Source organism: Micromys minutus (genome assembly GCF_963924665.1).
Source record: "Micromys minutus genome assembly, chromosome: 1".
Lineage (NCBI taxonomy): Eukaryota > Metazoa > Chordata > Mammalia > Rodentia > Muridae > Micromys > Micromys minutus.
In genome coordinates this window covers 252,364,591-252,389,953 of record NC_137969.1, presented here as the reverse complement: position 1 = coordinate 252,389,953, position 25,363 = coordinate 252,364,591, and the positions used below count along the sequence as shown (strand labels likewise).

The 25,363-nt window shown below is 45.8% G+C and overlaps 1 protein-coding gene across 6 annotated transcripts in view; it reads right to left on the bottom strand.

Moving 5' to 3' along the window:
- PPP2R5C (protein phosphatase 2 regulatory subunit B'gamma) overlaps nucleotides 1-25,363 on the bottom strand; it is a 134,322-nt gene that overhangs the window by 44,240 nt on the left and 64,719 nt on the right. For all 6 annotated transcript variants that reach the window (XM_080931348.1, XM_080931350.1, XM_080931349.1 and 3 more), the window contains one exon: nucleotides 11,286-11,485. In XM_080931348.1, the coding sequence (XP_080787474.1) occupies nucleotides 11,286-11,485 (200 nt within the window). The remainder of the gene's footprint in view (nucleotides 1-11,285; nucleotides 11,486-25,363) is intronic.

Below are 25,363 nucleotides of genomic sequence, written 5' to 3'. Positions count from 1 at the left end.
GTGAGAGTAGACCTCTTTAAAAAAAATACAGGTGATTTCGGTTAGCACCACTATTTCTCGACTTTAACCCAGGCTATTGTAACACTGGTTAACGAAGCAAAGAACTACAGAGGGTCATGTGACTTAACCCCACGTAACGAAGCGGGTCTGTAAAGTATATGGAACCGTGGCTAGTGACTATCCTCTCCTTAATTCTAAACACCCTTTCCTTTACCACTGCCCCCTCGATGCACCCGTAAACACCCTTTTCACACAGCAGGCGCAAAGCAGAGACAAGTGTCCAAAATCAATTGTCACGGGTCCACGAGCTGCCTGTCCTGGGATGTGGGTGGGAAAACATTGCAGGTTTGTTCCAGTACATCTCCAGGAAGACCCGTAAACCGGTGTGTAATCAAGTATGCAACAGTAACTAGTGGGGTGAGCTCTAAAATAATGGGGTGAGCGCAATTTCCTGGAAACCAACAAGAATACTTTGTGGGGGCGCTACCATAATGCTACACAGATTGCTTGATTTAAATTTTTTTTTTAATTTTGTGGATTTTTGATGATAATAAATGTGGTACATAATCATTGTAAAAATATTTCAGAATTACCACGACATAGAGCAAAAGGTCACACTATCCAAAAGCAAGTATGGCTGAAAGTGGGAACTGTGCTCCTCTAGGTTCATCTTTAGAACCTACTTAAGTGAGTGACCAACAGCTCAGCCTGTTACACTTGCCGTGTGTCATGACTCTTTCTGTCTGCTATTTTGATTTTATCCTTATGAATTTATTTCTGTCAGACATAAAACCGCACCTCACACCACGTGTGTTTAACATCCCAGCTCTCCATGAAGTAGCCTTGCAGTTTAATGTCCTGCTGCAAAAGGCAACACTCACGCTAAACCACCATACCTAACTTCAGGGTATCAAAGCCTGGGAATAAAAATTAGAAACAAGGGCCTGAGGGTTGGCTCAACGGTTAAGAGCACTTGTTCTGACAAAGGACCCGGGTTCGACTCCCAGCACCCATGTGGAAGCTCCAGTAGAACCAAAGGTGTCTGAGAGAAGGGCTGCTTACTGAGCACGGGACATGGGGCAGAGAGAAAGTTGTTCTGAGTCTGTGGGTCAAGTTTGGCTATCCTCCAAACTCTCCTTTGAGCAGTGACATGGGCATCTGCACTTAGAACCAGAGTTGTCATCCTATTTCAAGTCAGAATCTCTACACACCTCAAATCTATACCACATCTTGGTCCTACCCTACCACCACTCACACCTGACCATTTCTCTAGGCTGTCCCAGCCAAGCAGCTTACTCCAGGACTTCTCTGACATGCCCCAGCACGCGTCTGTCAGTCAGCCTGTCCCATAGCACCACCATGTCAAAGCTCTGCCTACATGTTCTCAGCAGGCAGGCAGAGTGAAGGGACAGCACAGACAGACAGACAGACAGACAGACGCATGAGCCGCCCCTGGCACTATCAATAGGCTTCATTAGGTCTCCAGGGTCAGGACTCAATGGAAGTCTCTTCTGTATTTGGAGCACTGTCCCTGCCACCCTGCTCCACTCTCTGACTCTGGGTGGATCAGTGCTCGGGCTTCCTGTGCAGCCCTCAGCTCTGATCGGTGTCTACTGATGTCTGGCCTTGTTCCTCAGACATCCAGGCAGCTCTGGGAGGGCTGAGACCATATCGCTATTTTCAGTGGAAGCGCCCTAAGGCAGCAGGGTGCTGGAGTTCAGAAGGGGTGCAGAATGTGTTTCCTGATCCAGGGAGCGCACTGAGCTGTGCTCTGGTTAGTGATCCAGCACAGGTGACTGGGTAATCCCAGAGCTCCCTGTGCTGTGAAGGGTCCCCGAGCCAGCTAATCTATCCAAACAGTGCCCTAGGCAGACCCTTTTCTGCCCACAAGGCCTCTGCCTGTGCCCAAGGCTTTGGGGGAAAGCAGCATCCCAGGAATTCAGCAGCTTAGGAGCTTTTCACTTGAGGAGTTTACACTCAGGAGAGTTTTGCTCTATTTTTGCATACATTAAGTCATTCAGGGTAGGGATGGCTGAAATGCAGTGCTTCTAACTGCTTCTTCAACTCCTCCAGGCTTTGGATAGCAGACTTGACTGTGGCGGCAGAGGAGATACTACCGCAGGCCCAGGCCTCCAGCTACCAGCTGGGCCTGCCTCTTCACCTTGGCCTTCCCATAGGAGAAGCAGGTGCACTTGGCATGCTGGCTGATCCCAAGCTTCTCTCCTTTTCTAAAAAAAGGTCCGTGCTCACCAGCAACCCTGACCTCAGCACATTCAGCCATGTCACCGTGACCCAGGCCTGAGCCCAGAAAGGAAGCCACAGTTTCTGCTAAACCTGTGACAAGTACACCTACCAGCAACCTGGGTGACAGTGAACGCTGAGTGCGGCAGGGTGTCGTCCCCAGGGGTACTGGAGAACCTGGTGTGGAGAGCTCTTGGGCTGCTTCAAGGAAACTGGCAAGAACATTGGACACTGGGCTAAGACAAGGAAGTAAGTTCAAGAAAAATACAGTTGAGGAATGTACTCCTAGTATTTGATAAGTTCAGGAATACTCTGACCACAGGACCTTTGTTTATGCCTCGTTTGTCCTTGACTAAGAACTGACCCTATTCTTTGCATAAAAGCAGGTGGAAAAAATAAACTCGCTTCAGCACTTGCTGGAGTCATGTTACATTGTCTAACTGTCTTTTCTTTCTTTAATCCTCCCTTCCTCCCTTGAGATCCTGTTGACTGACTGAGGGGGCTTGGTCAGGAGGAGGCTTGAGTACAAGGTGCGCAGTGAAGGACACAGCGAGAAAGGAAATGCATGCAAAGGAAAATATAGAAAATTTGCACCTGTGGCGAGCAGACCCTGTAAAAATGGGGCGGGTTAGAGAGATGCTAAAGTTAAGAGGAGGTCAGGAGACATCCTGCTTCCTCTCAGGTTCCCACTGGGGGAATGCCTAGTCCTGGACCTGAATCCTTTTGGTGGGACATCTGGTTCTCTTCCCTCTCTAATGTCTGTGCTTGGTGTGCCCGTCTGTCCATGTCTGTCAGTTTGTGGTTTCGTTTTGTTGCTTAACTGTTGCTCTGTGTTTCACATTCAAAAGAAAGAAATGGTTAAAACTTTATCTGCTGGAACATTTGGGTTCAGCAGGTAGCAGGGTGCTCCTCCCTTGAAATTATAGCTATAACGAGTAAGAAAAATTTGTCTGTCTAGTCTAAAGTAAGTAAATGTGTGGAGCCAACTTCATGTTTGTTTCTGACTGGTCTTAAATATATAAATATGTTCTACATGTCTTGGTTATAGATTGTTGGCTTATTTGTTAATGGGTATGGTTAAAATATTGTAATGTTAGTAACAGAAAGTTGGCTTAAAACTGGTAACTCTGGGTTGGAGTCATTCAGAGTAACAACACATGGCATGAGCCAACCTAGGGGAACAGGTCTCTAAAGAAACCTCTAAATTGGAACAATATTTTATGTAATTCTTGATCTAGAAACCAGACTTATAAGATAGGATTTAAAACAATGTTTCTTTAATGAGGTATTAAAAGCTGCAACATCATGCATTCATATACAAGAACAGGCAGCCAATCTTTGTAACATGAAAATAATGCACTTGGTATTGATTTTAGAGAGACTGGATTGTTTACACTGCTAGAAAATGGTTTTAGCCTTCCAAAATTATGGCTATGCTCTGATATTGCAAAAGAAACTTTTAGAAATTATGGATGGAGAGATATATTTAGCTAATGGAACTTTGGCAGTTTACAATTCAATATAAGCTCAAGATTCTAATTCCTCCTGGAACTCACCTATATTTGTAATTAAGAAAAACATCATGCAAGTAGAGATTGTTGCAGGCTTTGTGAAGGGTTAATGAAATCATGGAACTTATGGGAGCATTGCAACCTGGCTGACCTACTCCAGCTGCCATTCCAAAAAATATGTATAAAATTATCATAGATTTAAAAGATTGTTTTTATATTATTCCTTTGCATCTTCATGACTGTAAAAGGTGCCTGCTTGTAATTTAACACATGAAGCAATAACATTGGAAAGTTTTGCCTCAAGGAATGGCTAATAGCCCTATATTATATAAAAAATGTGTTGCTGCTTCAATACAAGAAGTTAGGACTTTGCATCCTTCTGTGTATTTATTCATTATATGGATGATATTTTATTAGCTGATCCCTCTGAAGGAGATTTACTACAAATCTTTGCTCTTATACAACAAGCTTTAAAATCTTGGGAATTAGTTGTTGCTCCAGAAAAGATTCAAAGGCAATTTCCTTTTCAATATTTGGGACCTCAGGTATATCCTAGACAAATTGTGGAGCAGAAAATCCAACCCCCCCCCCAAAAGAAAAAAGATAATTTACCTTCTTTAAATGATTTTCAAAAGCTGTTAGGAGATATCAATTGGCTAAGGCTTCATCTTAAGCTCACCACTGGAGAACTTAAGCCTCTGTTTGATACTCAAGGGGGATGTAAATCCTAATTCTCTTCGACGATTAACTGATGAGGGATGAATAGCTTTGCAGAAAGTAGAGGAAGCTATTAGTCAACAACAGATACGTTATACAGACTATGACCGATTGTTGGCTGTCTGCATCTTGCTTCTCACGCATCCACGGCACTTCTTTGGCAAAAGATGTGGCTTCATCTTTTGTCATTTCCAAAGAAAGTCTTAACATCCTATTATGAAGCTGTTGCTATGTTAATACAGAATTGTAGGACAGAATCACTAAAGTATTTTGGGAAAGAACCTGATGAAATATTTATTTCTTATTATTGCAGAATACTGATGTTTGTCCTATTGTGCAAACTTTCAAGGCAAAATTGATAATCATTATCTAAAAGACAAGTTGTTACAATTTGCCTCTATGGATGCTTTTATATTTCCTGTAAATTTACACGGCAGCCTATAGAAAATGCACTTACCATATTTACAGATGGCTCAGCTAATGGGAGGGCAGCGAATGTAATTGGATCACGTTTATTCTTGAGTCGCCCCCACTCCCTTCAGCACAAATAATCTAATTTCGTGCTGAAGCCACTGTTTTTGAAATTAAAAAAAAAAATCACACTTTTAATTTGCATATTGAGAGCCAACATAAATCTTATGATTTACAATTGCTTGAAATTATTCCTTTTTGCCCGGACCCCTAACTGAGGGCAATGCCACAGCAGATTTGTATACTGGGCAGATTATAGGAATAATTAGCCAAACAATCTCATTCTTTACATCACCAAAATAGTAACAGCTTGTCCTGAATGTCCTCAGTTTCTTCCTGTACCATATAATGGTGTTAACCCTCTAGGACTTATACCTAATCAATTATGACAAATGGATGTTACTCATATTTCTGACTTTGGTAAATTAAAATATGTACAGGTGACTACTGACACATTTTTAAAGCTTCCTAATTGTGTTAGTGTGTTGAAATCTGGCACATTTGTTATGGCGGTCTATCAGCCAGCTTTTGTTCTATTGTTTGTGAGTATGATGGAACCTTGGTATTCTGAAAGAAGCTTGCAGATACTGGAAGCAGGGAGTCAGGCTTTAAGCAAGAGGGTAGTGGGTTTGATTATTGCTGGTAGAGAAGCTTTTGATCACATTAATAGCTACCACCACTCCTTCTGTAATTGCTTTCATGCAAGAAGTTAAGATGCCACTTTTGTTAATCATTTAGCAAAAAAAATGTTACTAATGCTCTGAGTATTCAAGAAGATATAGATAGGCATTTGGAACAATGAATGATGCTCTTAATATTACCAATGAGATTACTGGAGAAGAGGTTCAGAGTTTAAGTATAAGAAGCCATCTCAAGTGTCAGGCTAAATTCCAATAGATTTGTGTCACTCCTAAAATATACAATGACAGTCACTATAATTGGGAGAAAATTCAGACACTTGCAGGGTATTTGTCATAATTCTAACACCTCTCTGGATATTTTAATTTTGCATACTGAGATTATGAATTTAAAGATGTTGCTCCACTGTGTTTTGATGCTGTGGATAGAATTTTTCCTGGCTTGTGGTCAGTATTTCCATCTTGGCCAAGCTTCATGGCTTATACAGTTTGATTATGTTGCTTATATAGTTTGATTATGTTGGCCCTTCTTGACCTGGTAATAAGCTTATTCTTGGCCATTTTAATGAAGCTTGCCTTTAACAACATCAACATGCTGGCAGCCAAAATGTATGGCTTGAAACTTAAAGACAGAGTCACTAGTTTAACAGGCTGGCAGCCAATGATGGGTAAGATTTTGCACAGTGCCTTACCAACCTAAGACAGATGTGCATTACCTTGGATAATACATGTTCAATGACCGGAAAGGAAGGCATTCTAGTCAGAAAAACCCAAGACAGATGCAGTCTTGTTTATGAAATAAAAAGGAGAGAGACATGGAGAGCTCTAGGGGCTGCCTTCTAGGAATTTGGCAGGAATTTGACATTGGGCTAAAACAAGGAGGTCAGCATAAGAAAAACAGCTGAGGAATGTGCTCCTTGTATCTTGATGGTCTTGGTAAGTCCCCAAACACAGTGACTACCTAGTTAATGCCTTGTTTATCCTTGAACAAGAACTGACCTTATTTTTTTGCGTATACTTAGAATGGTATAAAAGCAGACTGGGAAAAAATAAACTCACTTCAGCACTGGCGGGAGTCATGTTATGCTGTCTAATTGTCTTTTCTTTCTTTAACCCTCACTCACTCCCTTGAGACCTTGTTGGCTGACTGAACTGACTTGGTCAACCTGGGCCTCCGATGATAGCTGCTTTGTAAGATAAGAGTTCTCCTTAACCTTTTTGGAATCAGAATCCTGCTAAGCTCCAAAAACATTACCATGGGCCCTAATGGACATTTTACCATTCTACACACTAGGGTCTGCTGTGTAAGAAACTAGCCAGAAGTTAGAATGTCTAAATACAAATGTTTATGAGAAGTGGCTGGTGCTTCCCCAGCCCCCGTTTTATATCTGCTATAGCTGTGATGCTGTTCTTAGTTATTGACTTAACCGACTCTGGAACTAACTAAAACTAAAGTGGCTAGGTTTACTTGTGGGGAATTTTTTTTCTTAATTAAATCATTTGTAGTGGAAAGACCCAATTTAAATCTGAATCTTTTGAAGAGAGAAGATACACCTTTACTCTAGATCTTTTGAGGTGGGAAGATACACCTCTGGCCACGTGTTTTGATGGCAGCCTATATAAAGACATGGAAAAGGATGCTTGCTCTCTCAACCTGTTTGCTCTCAGTCTTAGTGGTGAAGTCCATTCCTTCATAGGCACTAGAACCTACTTTTTTGGGATGCCAGCATATACCAAGACAAGCTGAGACACCCACCCTTATGAACTCAACAGCTACTGCATTCTTGGACCTTCCACTGGTAAAAGACCAACATTGAACTAGCTGGACCACAGCCTGTAAGCCATTTTAATAAATCTCCTATGTATACACACATTAATTTTTATATATTAGTCTGATTCCTCTAGAGACCCTGACATTATTACTGGTGACAGGCTGTGGAGACAGTCAACCCAGGTGGGCCACATACTCAGTGTGATCACATCATTTCGTGTGAGTGACTCTGGAAAATACTAGTTTGTTGTGATACAGATCCTGTGTAACAATTAATCTCACCGCCATGCTACCAGGCCCAAATCTCCTTACAAGTTTCCATGGTCACAACAAGTACTATCTGTTAACTTCCTGGACATATAATCTCATTTTCCTTTTTTTTTTCTTTTAAGAAAAATGCCTGCTAAATACTGAAGTCTGAATCACAGGTTTTTTTTTTTTTTTTTTTTTTTTTTAAGCATTAGTTTTTCATGTAAAGACAGTGGCAAACAATGACAAATTCTGTATCACTCCACTGCAAACCTTCTCTGAAGGCATCAGCTTAAGGCCCCTGTACATGATGCAATCACCACAGCCATCTTCCATAGCTCATCTGATGACATTAAAAGGTCGTGATGTAACAGCAATAATCTATTCTACTGCTCCAGTCAGCCTCACTTTCTGTATTTCTTACTGGGGGTATGCGGTAGAACCACACTAGCCAGTTTGAAAGGCTCTGCTTCGCAGTGGGATATGAAACACAGAGTGCACATGAAAAGATTCTCAGTCAAATGCAAGTCAGAACCACAGTGAGTTGCTAGGTCTCACTCACGGAAACACTGGAACCAAAGAAATAGGCAACAAGGCTTTGGAGGTGTGGAGAATTCACACCCAAGACTACAGACAGGAATGTGAACTAGTGTAGCCATTCTGAAAACCGCCCCATAGTTTTTCTCACTGAGGTTCACAGAGCACTCTGCTGCTAGGTATACACCCAAGAGACACAGTCTGTGCCAGTTCTGTTCACGGCAGCTTTAACTCAGGGCCCAAATTCACGCTGGTGTGGTGGCACATGGTTACAATCCCAGAGGCAGTGGGATCTCTGTGAATTCCAGGCCAGCCTGGTCTGCATACAAAGTTCCAAGGCAGCCAGGCCTATCTACTGAGACCTTGTCTCAGAACCACATCAAACCAAAACAAAAGGCCAGACATAACCTTAATGCTCACCAGATTATGGATGACTAGGCAGAGGGGACTCCGTGGTTAAGAGTACAGGCTGTTCTTCTGAAGGACTCAGGTTTGATTCCCAGCACCCACATGGCAGCTAACAACCATCGGTCATTCTATAGCCAGAGAATGTGACATCCTCTTCTGGTCTTTGAGGATGCTTCACATATATGGTACACAGACATACATGCAGGCAGAACATTTATACACACAAAATTAAAAAAAAAAATTAAGGGCTGGAGAGATGGCTCAATGGTTATGAAGCACTGACCACTCTTCCAGAGGTTCTGAGTTCAATTCCCAGCAACCACATGGTGGCTCACAACCATCTGTAATGGGATCTGATTCCTCTTCTGGTGTGTCTTGAGATGACAGTATACTTACATAAAACAAATAAATAAATCTTAAAAAAAAAGATTTAAAAAAATCTCAAAAGAATATATCTATAGAACAGAATATTATGATAAAATTATATATCCAAAAAAAGGAAAATGAACTATAAGCCTAGGCTATGACATGGCTTGGACTGAGCACACTGAAAATGCCTGTCATGAACATGAGTCTATTTCATGAAATGTCCTGCACAGTCAATCTATAGAGAGAGCAGGCAGGTCAAAGGTTGCTCAGTGCAGGCAGTGGTGAAGGAGCAGGGTAAGATTTCCTTTCGGGAGAAGCGTTGTACCATAAGAAGTATCAGAACCACAAGTTCCTTAGGTAAGGGATGAACTTTAAGATAAATGATGTCTTAACAGTCACTCAGAAGCCACACAGCATTCAAGTCAAACCGGCGATGTTTACACGGCTGCCTGCTGGGAATGCATCAGTTAGTAGAAATTTATGTCTCTAAAAACACTAGGAACAAAATCACAGGCACTGCAAACAGAAGAAACAGCAGCAGGCAGCCATGAAGCATGGGCAAAGTGCTGTGAATGTGGTCACTGGCTGGGGCTGAAGGCTGCTGAGCTTCTCGTTAGAATGGACCCAAAGCAGGCCTCTGTGGGATGGAGGCCTGGGTAGGCTTCCTGGATCCAACACGTGCTTGCTGTGTCCCTACAGCCACGCCCTCCCCACCCACTCAGCCTTCACTGCACTTCTCATCCTTGCTGTTGTTACTCTGGGCTTGAAATGCCCCCCATGGGCATGCGCTCAAACACCTGTTCCTCAGCATAAGGTGCGGTTCTGAAAGGGGTGGAAACCTCTAAAGCGGGAGGTGAGGCTGGTACAAATGGGTCACTGGAAGTGAGCCTTGGAAGGACATAGGCCAGATGGAGTTCTCTTGATTCCTGACTCACCAAGATGAGCCTAAGGTACACCATGGACAGACTGCCAACCACCATTACCTTCCCCAGTGTCAGGGGAAGTCTGAGAAAGTAATTAATATACTATCAGTCCATGCAATCTCTCCCTGCTCCTCCTTACAGAGCACCAGACAAACAGCAGGTCAGGGCAGACACACACACACAACACACACACAGAGACAGAGACAGACAGAGATATATGCAGATACAGATAGACACATGCAGACACACATATACAGATATACACAGACACACAGAGACACACACAGACATAGATATACAGAGACACACAGATAAACACAGACACACACAGAGAGATAGACAGACACACACACAGAGAGACACAGACATCTGACGGCTTGAGTAGTTCACGACTCTCCTCTCTAGATCTTCTTGTGCACATGGAAAGGAGCTGAAGTCTCACCCTCAGCTTCCTTTCCCCCAGTACCAGCATTGTCTGAATCATGGAATTTTCAAGCAAACAAAGTCATGGTTTCATCTTTGTCAGAATCTGTCCTTTCTCCCCTAAGAGTGCCTAGCCCACAGTGGAAATTCAGAAAATGTGTGTGAACTTCTTCTGGGAGCCACCTGCTCACCCCCTGGGGAGGGCATGATGCTCAGGCGAGGAACAAAGTTACAACAAAGACAGACTCTGGCTAGGGAACCTCTGCAACAGGAGCAGACCGGAGAGAAGTCTCCAGAGCATCTCAGGTGCTTCAGGAAAGACAAAAGAGAAACCCAGTCACATGGTCTGGAGAGCACTTGGCTGGAGGGTAGGCGTTTGACCCAAACAAGGTAGATTCTTCCTATAAGCTATGCAATACTGGCTGCCAAGACTGCTTAAAAACAAAAAAAAAATTCCATACTATAACTGACCTATTAACAAATCCAGTAGGTACTCTGATTTAATTTTCAGAGAAAGTTAAGTTCAATACAATCGTCTTAAACGAGTGGAGGAAATGGATCTTAACATCTGATGTCAGAACAAATTTAATAACCGTTGAAGAAAATGAAGCCACACCCCTGAGCTCAGCCACTGAAGAAGTTCCAAGAGGACTGACTATCAAGGCCACAGTGAGAACAAACTGGAAGCTGTGAAGACAGAACAGCTCCTTACAGTTCTGGACCTGGGGTGGACTTGTACAGCTGTTGAGCTGGACTTAGGGAAGGAGCAAGAGCCTGCTGCTACCCTGGGCATCACGACCATGGGCATCTACTCTTTGCTGAGGGCACATGGGTGGGCAGGGCACTTACTTCTGAACTGCACGAGGGCACCAACACTAAGGTTGCATATACTTAAAAAGTCAAGGCAAAGAATCCAGAGATGACATCATAGTAAACACAAACCAAGCCCCCCCACTCCCTCCCCACAGGGGAGCGCTGAGGGTTAAGTGCTCAGGTCTCCGGGGGCATGCCCCGTGCACTCACTCACCATGTGGACGGCCTCGGGGTAGATGGGCTCTGTGATCACGTTCCGGTTGTGGGTGATATATTCCACCATCTCACTTAACGCAGCTCGCTTTACTTCCTTCCACTTCAGGTCACTCAGCGGGTCAGAAACAAAGTCAAAGAGGACACAACATTGACGTAGCTTCTGGATAAAAAGCTTCTCTTGATCCGCAGGAGGAACATCTGCAAGGGGAGAGCGAGGGCTGTCAGTAGTGATGACGCTTAACCCACAGGGCCGGGAGAGAGACACCCTTAGCCTCCGACTTTTACTGTGAGTTAACAGGAGTGGTTAAATATCCTTTAAACAGTGGGAAGGGCGTGTGTGCTCCACAGCTGGCTGCTGCTGACATCACAGGCCTGACATGATTGACAGCACCAGTCACCACCAACACTTCTGAAGGCGCTCAAGGAACAAATACTTTCCAGGCAGCAGCACTCACATGCCAGGCCCTAGGCTGGGGTGGGTGGGTGGCGGGAAGGTTGGGGGTGGGGAGAAAGGGGAGAGAAACAGGGAGGCCAGGTCTGGGTGGGATGGGATGGGGGAGAGACTTCTGGCTGCCCAAACACAGCAACTGTATCTGTCCAGAGACCTGCAGTAAGGGCAGGCAGCCTCTTGGTTTTTCTCAAAGTCCCTTCTGTTCCTCCCTCTGGGTGACATGCTTAAAATGGCAGTGATGTAGTCACTGTGACCGTAACAGGGGCTTCTTCAGTGAGCACTTACTAAGAGACTGACACCTTTCACTTCACTTGTAACGAGATGACAGAGATGCAGAGACAGTCAGGCTGACAGGCATGAAGCTGAACTGCACTCAAAGACAGCCCAGCCCCACAGGGCAGCCCTGAGAAGTTTAGAAAACTTTAACCACCACCGAGAGGCTGAAGAAGAGGCCAGTGGTGGTGATGGCGGGGCTCTGCACATGCGCAGGGGACACATCAAGGGCTGGCCAAATATCTTAGGGCACCTCTGCCAGTCAGTATTTCCCTACCATTAGCAAATAGTACTGGGATGCTATTTGAGAGCCAAACCATCACTTCAAGCGCAGGAGAACACTGGATTATTGCGGAATAAAAGTGCCTACAACTCACTGTTTCAGAGTTACATGCAAACTAACCCCTTCACAAGCCACTCACTTATCAAACTCTGTTAAGATGTCCACAATTCTAAGGTCTCTTTCGAGACCGCACCTTCCTATAACCAATCAAAAAGTCACACGGCCACAGGCTGGTGTAGAACAGATGTGTAGGGGAGAACCCAGCCATCCCAATAAACCAAATATTACAGAGATTACTCAAAATACAAAACCACATCATTCTTCTCTCTAAAGGTTTACTTTGGAAAATAAATAAATTTTCATAAAACTGTCAACTTCTCTCAGTATATATTTTATTTTGTTACTATTTTATTGTTAAGACAGGTTCTTGGTATTATATAGCCTTGGCTAGCTTAGAACTTGATGTAGATCAGGCTAACCACAAAATTGCAGTGAGGTTAAAAAAAATCTCTGCCTTTGATTTTCAAGTGCAGATTATATATAGGTGTCAGCCTGTAATTCATTACATTTTTAAATGATTCATAAAAACATTAACTTTTTTCTTTTTAAACCCCTCTGGTTACATTTCAAATGTGAACTTGCATAAATTCCTCTGCTGAGTACGAGGCATCCCAAGAGCACCTTCCCAGATGAGCCTCCCTAGCAAGTGTCCCTGACTAGGTGCTGCTCTTCCCCCTTCAGCTCATGGCCCTCCTCGGCGCTCCTACTGGCAGCTTTCTGGTCTGCTTCTCTACAAGGCCCTTCCTTGCTTCCGAGCTGGGAAAGGCAAGGGTCCGCCGAGCCAGTCGTCCAGCACACACAGTAAGCTACAGGCAGCTAACTGCTTAGCATTCCTCACTTCCCTGGACGCCATGAAGGCAGGTGCCTTCTGATGACAGCTTTTCTTTATCGGAATCCCTAATGGCTGAGCTTACAGAGAACAGGCACTGACACATGAACTCCACGGTCACGCTGAGACAGCCAACACTGAAGCAGGGTGAGGAGGCTGGAACATGAGAGCACCACTCTGTCACACCATCACAATACAGCCTTTCTGTGGAAAGGGTGTTTCCTGTACCCTCATCCTAGCCTCTGACCCTGGGGAATACCTGTTCACATTTTGTCTTGCCAGGATGCCTTAAAAAAGCTGACAGCTGACACAGCTTGCCTATGCAGATTCTGTCTGTTCTTTATTTTCTCAGCAATACAGAGAACTAAGAAGCCCACAGTTACGCTGGTCAGTGATGGCACACGCCTTTCATCCTAGCACTTGGAAGACAGAGGCAGGTGGATCTCTGAGTTCTGGATCTAGCTTGGTCTACATAATAAGTTTTGAGCAGTGAGGGCTACCAGTGAGTCATGTCTTTAAATAATTAATTAATTAAAATAGGGGTTGAAGGTTTGGCTCAGTGGTTAAGAGCATTTGCTGCTTCTGAATAAGACCGACATTTGACTCCCAGCACACATACGGTGGCTTGCAACCATCCGTATCCAGTTCCAGCGGACCTGAAGCCCTCTCCTGACCTTTGGTGGGCACAAGGCACGCATGTGGTGCATGTATACTTCTGCAGGCAAAACACCCACACACATAAAATAACAAGGAAATCTAAAAGTATTTATTTAAAAAAAAAACAAATGAAATAGGGTTGCAAAGCTAAAGTAATGCGCTTCCTGTTGAATATCTATACGTCTTAATAATACGAGTTAACTTGGGGCTTCTTGGTCAGTGTACAAGGGGCTAGAGGTGCTAGAGAACCATGCTTCACCCCAAATAGACTCTCCAACACCTCACTGTGTGTCAGTAATTTCAGCACGCCTTGCTTCCACCAGTTTGTTACGAAGTGAGGCGAGTCACACACTTGCTGCAAGCCGGGTCCTGGTGATGCTAAGGCGAGAAGCGTACAGACACATTCGCACAGTGTCTGCAGGGAAGGAACTGAAGAAAGACACCAGCCTTGGGCCTTGGAATCCAGTTAGTGGCTATTCGGGACTCACAAAAGCCTACAGTGTCTTCACTGCCCAGCGCTCACACTTGCCGACCATCGGGGCAGGTGGAGCACACACCTCCACTGTGTGCAGTGTGTTGGAAGGAACACATCTCAGAAGACTGAAGCAGGGATATTACTTTATACTCAAGTCAGCCTGTGGCTACAGAGTAAGTTCCAGGCCGCTTTGGACCAGTGGAGAACACTGCAGGCTTTTCTGAGTCCCGAATAGTCACCAATATAACAGCCAATAGCACAGACGAACTTACAACGCATACTTCAGTTACAGAACTGACAATTCCAGGTACAGATTTAAACCCAAATCATGGGATGTGTGATGTAATAGGCCAAGTGACTCAACTGCCTCACTATGCCAAGAGGCATGATGATTAAAAAAAAAAAAAAGACAAGGGAGCCAGCCTAATTGGTAAAGTACTCACACATGTACTAGGACCTGCATGCGCACAAATACACACACAAAACAAACAATGAACCCAAAAGCCAAGCATCCCTCTACATGACAAGTTTTAGTTAAAAGGATCTCTGGTCAGGTGTGGTCTCACCATATAACTCCAGCTGGCTTGTGTCTTGCCATGTAGACCAGGCTGGTCTTGAACTCAGAGATCCTGCTGCCTTTGGCTCCTGAGTGCTGAGATTAAAGGTGTGTGCCACCATACCTAGTACTCTGTGGGGTTTTTTTCTTTGAAGATTTATTTTTTATTTTTTGTTGTATGGGTGTTTTTCTTGCATGTACATGTCTGTTCACCTCGTGTGTATGGTACCCTTGGAGGGCAGAAGAAGATGCTTCTTGAGTTTCTGGAATGGAGTTACAGATGGTTGTGGGTCATTGGCAGATGCCATGCAGGAGGAGCTGTAGTGGGCACGTGAGCTCCGGGAGACGGGGAAGCCCTGGTGAGGCCCAGACCCTGCGACTTCGTCCCAGGATTGATTGCTTCTTGCTACTGATGTGTTTCTCATGCTTGTCACTGCCAAACTCCTCGGCTATGTGGCTTGGTGTGAGTGGACACCAGGAGACCCCCACTGCCTAGAGCCTGGTGTGATTACTTCCTCAGAGACAGCCCATCCTTTTGGGCAAACTTCCTGCAGATCAACACAAAGATGTTGATTTGTGCTGTTTCGATGAATGAACGACTTTACAGAACTCCCGATTTGCTTCAAGTAATTTTAGGAAGAAGGTTTAAGGAGATGGTTTCAGTCGTTTTGCCATAAAGATGTAATAGAGTTAGAATCAAGAATAGAATGTGCTCACTCCTCACAGAACAGTAAGTAAAGGCTGCATATTAAGAAATACAATGGGCATTAATAAATCACACTAAGAAGAGAAATAGGCTTGGGGTGAATTTGTGTTCAACAGGTCCAAGGATGAAGCCACAGATGTGCACTATGATAAGCAAGGCCATGTGTAACTGTTGCTTTGAACTTATAATGAGCTTATAGAACTTAGTATCAACTTCCTTCTGTAACTCCCTTTTTGTGTAACATTTTATCTATGATGTAATTTTATAACCAACTTTTTTTCTAAGCAGGTAAAAAAAAAGGCTGAGAGAAAAAATAATGTCTGGCATTTTGGGCTTTGCTCCATCCACCAAATATGCCCCCCCCCCCCCGTGTGAAATTGCCAGAAGCTGTCAGTTTTTGGCCCTAGAACAGTGAAAGTTAAATTGCCAGAAACCATCAGCTTGTGGTCCCTAGAACAGCTAAAGGCCAGAGGTCATCAGTCTTTGTGCTCTGTCCAATGCTGTGCCTCACCTCAGTACTTGACCCTCCCTCAGGGTTGGCCCATGGCAGGTCACTGCATGGGTACTAGCTGAATCCAGGTCCTCTGCACAGACAAGTGGTTGTAACCGGTTTGTCTCTCTAGCTCTCTATTTTGTTTTTTTTTAAAGAACCACCCATGAATCATTTTAACGAGTATTTCTACCTAGCAACACAGTACAAACCTGCAATCTCAGCATCTAGGAGGCAGGGGCAGGAGAACAGTCTGAGGCTACCCTGGGCTACCTGGGAGTTCCGGGCCCTGTGTCTGTACAGTTAGGGCTTTCTTCTGCCAGTACCACCACTGTAGTTAAGGATCCTTCATCTTGTTCTTCATCATTGGTGGACTATTTATGAACCTTTACATGCACCACACAGGCTTGAGGAACGTGTTTGTGTTCTATATGGAGTATCCCAATACAGAAAAACAAAGCATTCCTCTAATTACTAAAGTTCTCCTTTTAACAAAGTTGGATAATTTTTAGTTAAAATGTCTAAACATTATTGGGTGCAGGGCAGTTTTCTTGGGGTTTGCTATGCTTCCATGTTACTGTGAGATGATATTCCCCCAAAAGATTAATTTTAGATTGCTGTTGCAATACAGAAGAAAAGCAGCTTGTAAATGGCTACCCTGTTTGGCTGGTGGAGTCTGACCCTGTTCCTGTAAATACTCCTTTCAATGTGAGCGCCCTGGCACACCGTTCCTCCTCCTGTGTCTGTGCTAGCCAGGACCTCCAAGTGGCACTGAAAGGAAGTGAGAGGCTCCTCCTCCTCCTCCTCCTCCTCCTCCACCACCTCTACAGCTTGGAGATCACCACTGGAATCCAGTTGTGCTAGGAGGCTGCATGAGAAATCCACCTGTATAGTCAAAGACTCCAATCTGCTACCTAACAGCTACCTCTGTGGGCCTGGGACAGCAGAATCTGCATGAATGGAGTGCCAAGGGCAGGAGTGGGGACTCAGCACCCTGGAGAAGAACCACAGTGGGAGGAGCTATTGTTCCAGTAGCCAGGACTGTTTGTGAAGCTTCACTAGGCAGCTGAACTGTGGTTGGCAGAGGGCTGGACCCTGGATTCACAGCAGCACTGGACTGCAGGACAGAGTATGTCAGCCTTTCAACACAGGACACTAGGCTGGCTAGGGCCCGGGAATAGAGACAGAAAAAAGGTTAGATCACACCACACACAAAGCTCAAATAAACTGGACCATCATAGACTTGGATATAAAAGGCAATCGCTAACACATTTTTTTAAAAAAGTAGGATTAGGCTGGGTATTTATTGGCCTGTAGACAAGTCTGTGGGGCATTTTCTTCATTAGAGATGTGAGGAGGGCTCAGCCAACGGTGTGGGTACGATCCCTAGGGTGGGTGGTTCGGGGTTGTTTAGCAAGCCATGGGCACAAGACACTAAGCAGCGTCCTCTATGACTTATGCTTCAGTTCCTGCCCTGAATTCCCCTCCTGAAGGGCTGAGATGGGGATGAGTAAACACATTAACCCTTCCCTCCCCTCCTCAACTTGGTCGTGGTGTTCTATCACAGAAAAAGATGGAAAACTAAGACAGTTACAGAAGAATATCTTAGAAGAACTAACTGCCAGGCACATCCCTTAACCCCAGCACTAGGGAAGCAAGAGCGGTAGATCTCTGGGCGTTCAAGGGTAGTTCATCGAGTTCCACGTGACATAGTGCAACAAGGGCGTTCATCGAGTTCCACGTGACATAGTGCAACATGGGGAGACTATCGTAAAAAATACACCAGTAAATAAATCAGAAGGGAAAGAACAGAGAACTTTAGACACAGAACCTAGCAATCACTAAAAAAAACTCATCAAGAAAACTACATTAAAGCCAAAAACTTTATCATCACCAGGAAGCCAGGTCTGTGGCTCCATGTTTGTAATCCTGGTACTCTGGAGACCTAGACAGGAGCATCACAAATCCAAGGCCAGCTTGGGCTACACAGCAAGTTTGTGGCTCAGTGTAGGGAACACAGCAAGACTGTTTCAAAAACTAAAACAAAAATACAACCAGACCCAAGAGTTGGCACACACTCAACAGCAGGGGAGGGGCAGGACTGCATCACACCCGGTGCACTGGGCTGTGTGACTTCGAGCACTAACTGCTCTGGAAAGCGTCTGTGTCCAGGAGCTGCACCTGTACCCCAGCACAAGACCTTGTGATATCGGAATCTATGTCACTCACTCACACACACACACACACACACACACACACACACACACACACACACACACACACACACACGAGAAGAGTGTCCCGTGGAGCTGCCCATGTCCGCCACGGGGATCAGACGGGCACCCGGAGCACTGCACCCTTCTCTAACAAGGGAGTGCATGCAGTACAGACAGGTAGAAGCAGATGGATCATAACAAAACACCGGCAAGAAAGCAGCAAGGGGAAGGACTTTTTAACTTCACTTGGCACACCTGAGCCTGGGAGGACCCTGAGAGGCCTTTGGATGTCTGGTCAGGGGCCAGTTCCATTGATTTCTGTTTTATAACCATTTACTGCACTTTCCATTAGCTGTATGTGAATTATATTTTAAGTGAAAATACTAAATATGTGTGTGTGTGTGTGTGTGTGTGTGTGTGTGTGTGTGTGTGTGTGTGTAAAAACCTTAAAAGCACATCGGGAGCAAACAGTGGAGGCGGCAATGATGGCTCAGTAACTAAGAGCACACACTGCTCTTCCAGAGGATTTGTTTGCTTTCCAGGACCCACATCTGGCTGATCACATCTGTCTATAACTCCAGTTCTGGGGATCCAATGCCTTATTCTGGCCTCAATGGGGTGCTCTGTGTAGTTTTATGGGCTTATCTTTATTTTTAAAAATTGGACTTTTCCCCCTCTATTTACATAATGAATTTCCTCTCACTCTTTTATTTCTAAGGGCTGAGAATTAGGATATGTGGTAGTTTGCATATGCTTGGCCCACAGGGAGTGGTACCGTTAGGAGGTGTGGCCTTGTGTGTCACTGTGCTGTGTCCTCCTATGCTCAGGCTCCACCCATCACAGAAGAGAGCTTCCTCCTAGCTGCCTGAGGATGCCAGTCTCTCCTGGTCACCTTCGAATCAAGATGTAGAACTCTCGGCTCCTTCCCCAGAACCATGTCTGCCTGCATGCTGCCATGTTTCCTGCTGTGATGATGACGGGCTGAACCTCTGCATCTGTAAGCCAGCACCAATTAAATGTTTGCCTTTATAAGAGTTGCCTTGGTCATGGTGTTTCTTCATAGCAATGGAAACCCTAAGACAGGATACAAGTGCACAAAATAAAAATTGTGATCTAGCCATTTGAGTCTAAGATGAAAGGAGAGAACCAACTCCTGAAAGTTACTCTCTGACCTCCACACATAGCACTTCATGCCTGAAATCACATGTGCATATAGACAAACACTAAATAAAATATAACGCTGTGAAATTGTGACTTGGTGTGTCTACCAATGCATGTGTATGAACCAACAGTGGTATAAGAAACAGGCCCTGAGTTTCAGGACCGGCTGTGTCTTAAAGGGCAGAAATAAAAACAGCTAGGCTAGCTCAGTGTAGGGCACTTGTCTAACGTGTTGAGGTCTGGGGTTCCATTCTCAGCACTGTAATTAAATAAAAAAAAAATCCAATATGCACACACATTTACTGTGCTGTTACTGATGACAGATTACAACACCATGATGGTTTCAATATGCTCGGCCCACAGGGGGTGGTACTGTTAGGAGGTGTGGCCCTGTTGGAGGAAGTGTTTTACTGTGGTGTGAGCTGTAGAGGTCTCCACCTGTGCTCAGGCTCCACCCATCACAGAAGAGAGCTTCCTTATTGGTGCCTGAGGATGCCAGGCTTCTCTCCTTTGGATCAAAACGTAGAACTCAACTTCTTCTCCAGCACCATGTCTGCCTGGACGCTACTGTGTTTCTCACCAATTTGTAAGCTAGGCCCAATTAAATGTTGTCCTTTGTAAGAGTTGCCTTGGTCATGGTGTCTTCTCAGCAATGGAAACCCTAACCACACACTCAATCTGAAAGATAAACAACTAAAACCATGGGGGAGGTGAGGGTCCAAGTGTGGAGGTCTGAGGCAGAGCCATGGGGACCCAGTGGGAAGGTGATCCATCATAGATGGTTCCAGAAGATAATCCACTAGGAATGGAGGGTAGGCGATCTTTTATAGTTTGGATATGAAGTAGCTCTCCCCAAAACTCACAAGTTGGGGCTTGGTCCTTTAGCTATTTGGAGAGGTTCTGGAAACTTTAGGAGGTGGGACCCAGGTGGGAGAGCATCTTACTGGTCCTTGTAGGTGTCACCTTGCCATGGCTCATTTCTCCCTGCCCCCTTTCAGATTCCTGTGGGCTGTAAGGCCACAAGCATCCTCTACACATTCCCACCATCAGGATGTTCCCCCCACATTCCTGCCGCTAAGCAATACGAACAGCACTGAATCTCTACAGAATAAAACAAATCCTCCCCTCCCCCGAGTGCTCAGGTTTTGGCCACAGCGAGGAGCTATCAATTAATACCTGAGCTACTCTGCCAAAAGGAAAAAGGAAGACAGGTGCAGGAGAAGCAGGAGTCACAGCTGGGGAGCTGTCACAACTGTGGGGTGCTGTGGCCATGCCAGACGATAGGCACTGCTCGAAGTACAGGACTTAAAGCTATGGGACGAACTGCTGAGTTCACTTAGAAATCAATGTTCCTCAACAAGTCCCTGTCATGATTTAAGATGGCATCTACTTCAGGCCATGTTTCCTGTGTTATCCACACAGGTACTCAGTGGAATATCCTCACAGAGCAGGGACTCTGTTTTGTCCTGGAGACCCTGTCAGCTGCAGATATCCATTTATTTTGATGGCCATCTAACCCTCTCTCCTGTCCTTCCCCACTTCTGATCCTGACACACCCCCCATCTCCCTCCCAGTTTTCTCCCTTCATCTGCCCCTTATGACCATTTTATTCCCCCTTCTGAGTGAGCTTTGAGCTTTCTCACTTGGGCCTGCCTTCTTGTTTACCTCCTGTAGCCATACGGAAACCCTCGTTGGAGCGATAAAGACACCAACCCACCCACAAAACTCAACCCAAAATTTATCTTGTCTATAAGAAACGCAGGCAGGAGGGAAGAAGCAGAGACCAAGGGAACAGCCAACAAATAACTGGCCAAACATGAGACCCATCCCACAAGCAAGCACCAATCCCCGACACTGTTATGCTTGCAGACAGGATCATGTTGCCTTCTGAGAGGCTCCAGCAGCTGACTCAGACAGATCCAGACACTCACAGACAATCGGTGGATGGAGCTAAGGAAGATTTCAACAGGAAAAAGGATTGGTGCCCTGAAGGGGACAGGAACTCCACGGGATGATCGACAGAGTCAACTAACCTGGACCCTTGGGGCTCCCAGAGTCTGAACCACCAACCAAAGACCATACACAGGCTGGACCCTTGGGGCTCCCAGAGTCTGAACCACCAACCAAAGACCATACACAGGCTGGACCCAGGCCTCTCTGCTCATATGTAGCAGATGTGCAGCTTGGTCTTCATGTGAGTCCCAAACAACTGAACAGGGGTTCCTAAAGCTGTTGCCTGTACATGGGATACATTCTTCTAGCTGGGCTGCCTTGTCTGGCCTCAGTGGGAGAGGAAGTGCCTAATCTGGCAGAGACTTTAAGTATTAAGGTGGTAGAGACACCTAGGGAAGCCCTGGCCCACTCAGACGAAGGGGAGGCAGGATGGGGAAGGACTGTGCGAGGGGACAGCCCGGAGGGGGCAGTGAGTGGGATATAAAGTGAGTAAACAAAAAATAAAATTTAATTAAAAAACAAAAAGAAACAAAGAAAGCAAAGGGCCTCGAGACCACGTGTGGGCCCCTCCCCTGGGCTCTATGGAGGAGAGGACCTGAGCCACAGAGGCTCTGTGAACACATGAGTGCTGTAACTCGATCAGAGACAAGATCTCCTTGGAAGAGACACTGAAGAGAGCAGGAAGGCCTACTGTAGCAGAGAGAAGGCCAAGCCACAGCCTGTGCCCCTGGCCTCAGCACAGTCACCATGCCTTTGCTCTGTCCCCGGTGTGGCCGGGCTGAACTGGCAGGCTCATCTGTGGTGACAATGGTCTCTTTTGTTACTAGTTTTTGAGGTGTTAGCTATATAGGACTGGAGGTCTCATGAATGCTAGCTAGGTGAGCACTGAACCCCAGTCACAGCCGGCTCCATGAATGCGACCACCACCCTACGAAAGCATCATGAGGTAACAGAATTCATGTCCATGAGGTGACATGACTGGCTTCACACGTGACCTCTTGAAACAGGCACCGACAAGCTGTTTTTGCTAGAAAGCATTGACGCCTTATTTGGGTCCCCACACAGAATCAAAGCCTGGCATTTCTGCCTTCACTTGGTGTCTGTCTGTCTCCCTTATTTTGGCTGAAGGCATAGAGACGAGTCTCTGTCCGTATCCTCTCTAGAGTAGAGTCTAGACTCCTGGAAGGATACAACATCCAAGGGCAGGCCTGCCCTCACCTGCACCACAGCTGAGGGTGAAGATGCATCCTGGGGCACAAGTGACCCCTTCAAGTAATGCCAGGCAGACCCAGAACCAGAGCGGAGCCAGGACTGCCCGACTATACAGACTCCTGCCACTCGCTCCAGTTCTTGTTCTGCTGAAGCCTCGGTTTCAGGCCTCTCACCACTACTCACGGTGGCTGGGGCTGCTGGAGCAGAGGCTTGTGCTTTAAAAAGACCGTCCAAAACCAGTTTAGTACAAAAGAAGAACTTGACGACTATGACAATGATGTTCTGGTTTTGTTTCTCTTGCCACAATCAAGTAAGAGAGCAAAAAGCAGTTTAGGGGGCAAAAGGACTTATTTGGCTTATAATTCCAGGTTATAATCATGGAGAAGTCACAGCAAGATGTTGAGTGGTGAGCCACATCCACATGAAGAGCAGAGAGAAAGAACCTGTACACAGCTATTCCACGGCCTCTTTCTACATGCAGTCCAGGATGCCCCATGTCCAGAACGTGGTGAGCTGGGTCCTCTCATGTCCACACTGTAAGCAGGACCACCCACACCACAGACTCACCTATAGGCCGGTCTGTTCTGAACAGGCCCTGCTCCCTCTCTTCTCGTGTGGTTCTAGACTGTCAAGTTGACAGTGAAAATAACCAGTCACAACATTATTTTTGCTGGTGCTGGGGATAGACCCCAGGGCCTTGCACATACTAGACTAATGCTCAACTACTGAGCCTCTGAGCCTCCAAGATCTAACAACTGATTTCCTTCAAACTGTTGTGAATTTGAAATCCTTTCTAATTTCAAAGTGCAAATATCTTCTTTTGACTGCTCTAATGTGTGCATTTCCCATAGTAACACCCCCCAAATCAAGTTGCGTCTTCATCTTTAAGGAATAGGTGGATTCTGTGCTTGCCTGACAAAGTATCTAGGTTTCCCTACACACTGCCTCTGTGCTGGGGTCTAAACCAGTGTATGCTGTCTCTTTTCTCACCGGTTTCCACCTTCCCTCACATTACATGAACTGCAAGGACTGAGGTGACTTCCTTTGTGTCACATGGACTATAAGGACTGAGGTGGCCTCTTTCACATCATGTGAACTGTAAGGGCTGAGGTAACCACCTGGTTTTTGGAAGAAGACACTCACTAAAGACTGGTCACTAGCACCAGTGTTGTCTGTCCTCCTGGGGCTAGGTTTGCTTGGTGGCATTCTAGGGGAAACCACATGGAGACAGCAAGCAGCCTTTGCTAGTGTGGGTGGGTATGGGCTAGTGTGGGTGGGTATGGGCTAGTATGGGTGGGTATGGGTTAGTGGGGGTGGGTATGGGTTAGTGTGGGTGGGTATGGGTTAGTGTGGGTGGGTATGGGTTAGTGTGGGTGGGTATGGGCTAGTGTGGGTGGGTATGGGTTAGTATGGGTGGGTATGGGCTAGTGTGGGTGGGTATGGGCTAGTGTGGGTGGGTATGGGCTAGTGTGGGTGGGTATGGGCTAGTGTGGGTGGGTATACACTTGCTAGTGAACAGGCTCCCCGTGCCTTCCTTCCCGACTCCCCATTCCATGGCCTCTGCGTTGTGCTCACCTCTCAACCGTAGTCCCCTCGCCATAGGGAGAGAAGCTGCTTATTTTTTCCAAAGCCAGTCTTGCCCCAAGCCTCAGGAAGGGCCTCGGGGTGCCTGCTCTCATTGCGGATGAAACTGGGGCACACTCCTTCCTCACACCTAGCCACTACTGGTTTTTATGAAATCCAAGTGCTGTTTATTTAATAAGGCAGTCATTGCACTTGAAAAGCAGGAGCTGAAGCCAAGTTCTAGTTCATTCCTGTTCTTTTCTCCATAACAGGGTGGGGCAGGGTGGAGGAGGTCAGGTGGAGATAAGGTGGGACCAGGTCTCCTTGGAAACTGATTCAGCTAAGTGAGTTTTCCTGGTGAAGACCCGTAGACACAGAGGGGGCAAGCTGCTTTCCAGTCTAGGCTCTGTTAGGTTAAGCAGAAGTTCTGTCAGCCTCAGCAGACTGAAGCTTGACACCGTCCATGGATTTGACATACGTGGTGGGAGCCTTCCTCTGGGTACAGGCACAAGCCAGGGGAGAGCTAGGTACAAGACAGGGACAGTCCTTTTCTAGCTTTCTCAGATGCCGGCCAGAGCTTAAGTATGTGTTTGCTTTAAGGTGCCTTGGGCCTCCTTCCTCTTTCCCTAAGGCTCCCCTCCCGGAGTGGCTCACCTCCATGCTGGCTTAGCTCAAATGGCATGTCTGTTTTCCCTCTCCCATTCTCCTCCTGGAAACTACTATGATTTATCGGTTTCCGGCCCTGGGACTTAATTTTTTTTTTTTTTTTAATTTCTTAAATTCTAATAAAGTTGTCCTCTGGAAGGAAGGGAGGAAGGGAGGGAGGGAGGGAAAGGAAAGGAAGGTAGGTTTAATCTGTGAATCATGAATTCACAATGCTCACCGATTCAAAGTGCAGAGAGGGATTCAAACACTCAGCCCAAGAGAAGACCTGGGCTTTTTAAACAGGAACATATTAAGACAGGCCAAACAAACTCCAAAGGTAAACTCGGGGGTCCAGCAGGCTGCTGTCTGCCGATGCAGGCCATATTCCCTGCCCCAGAAGCCAGTTCTAGAATGCCCGAGGGGAACAGAGACGGACACTGTAATTACTGCCAATTAGCAGATGCTCATCACCAGTGGCAGAGCCCTGTCACTTCCCCTTCCACTCACTGACTATTAACCAACACGACCACACCTGGTGGCCGAGCT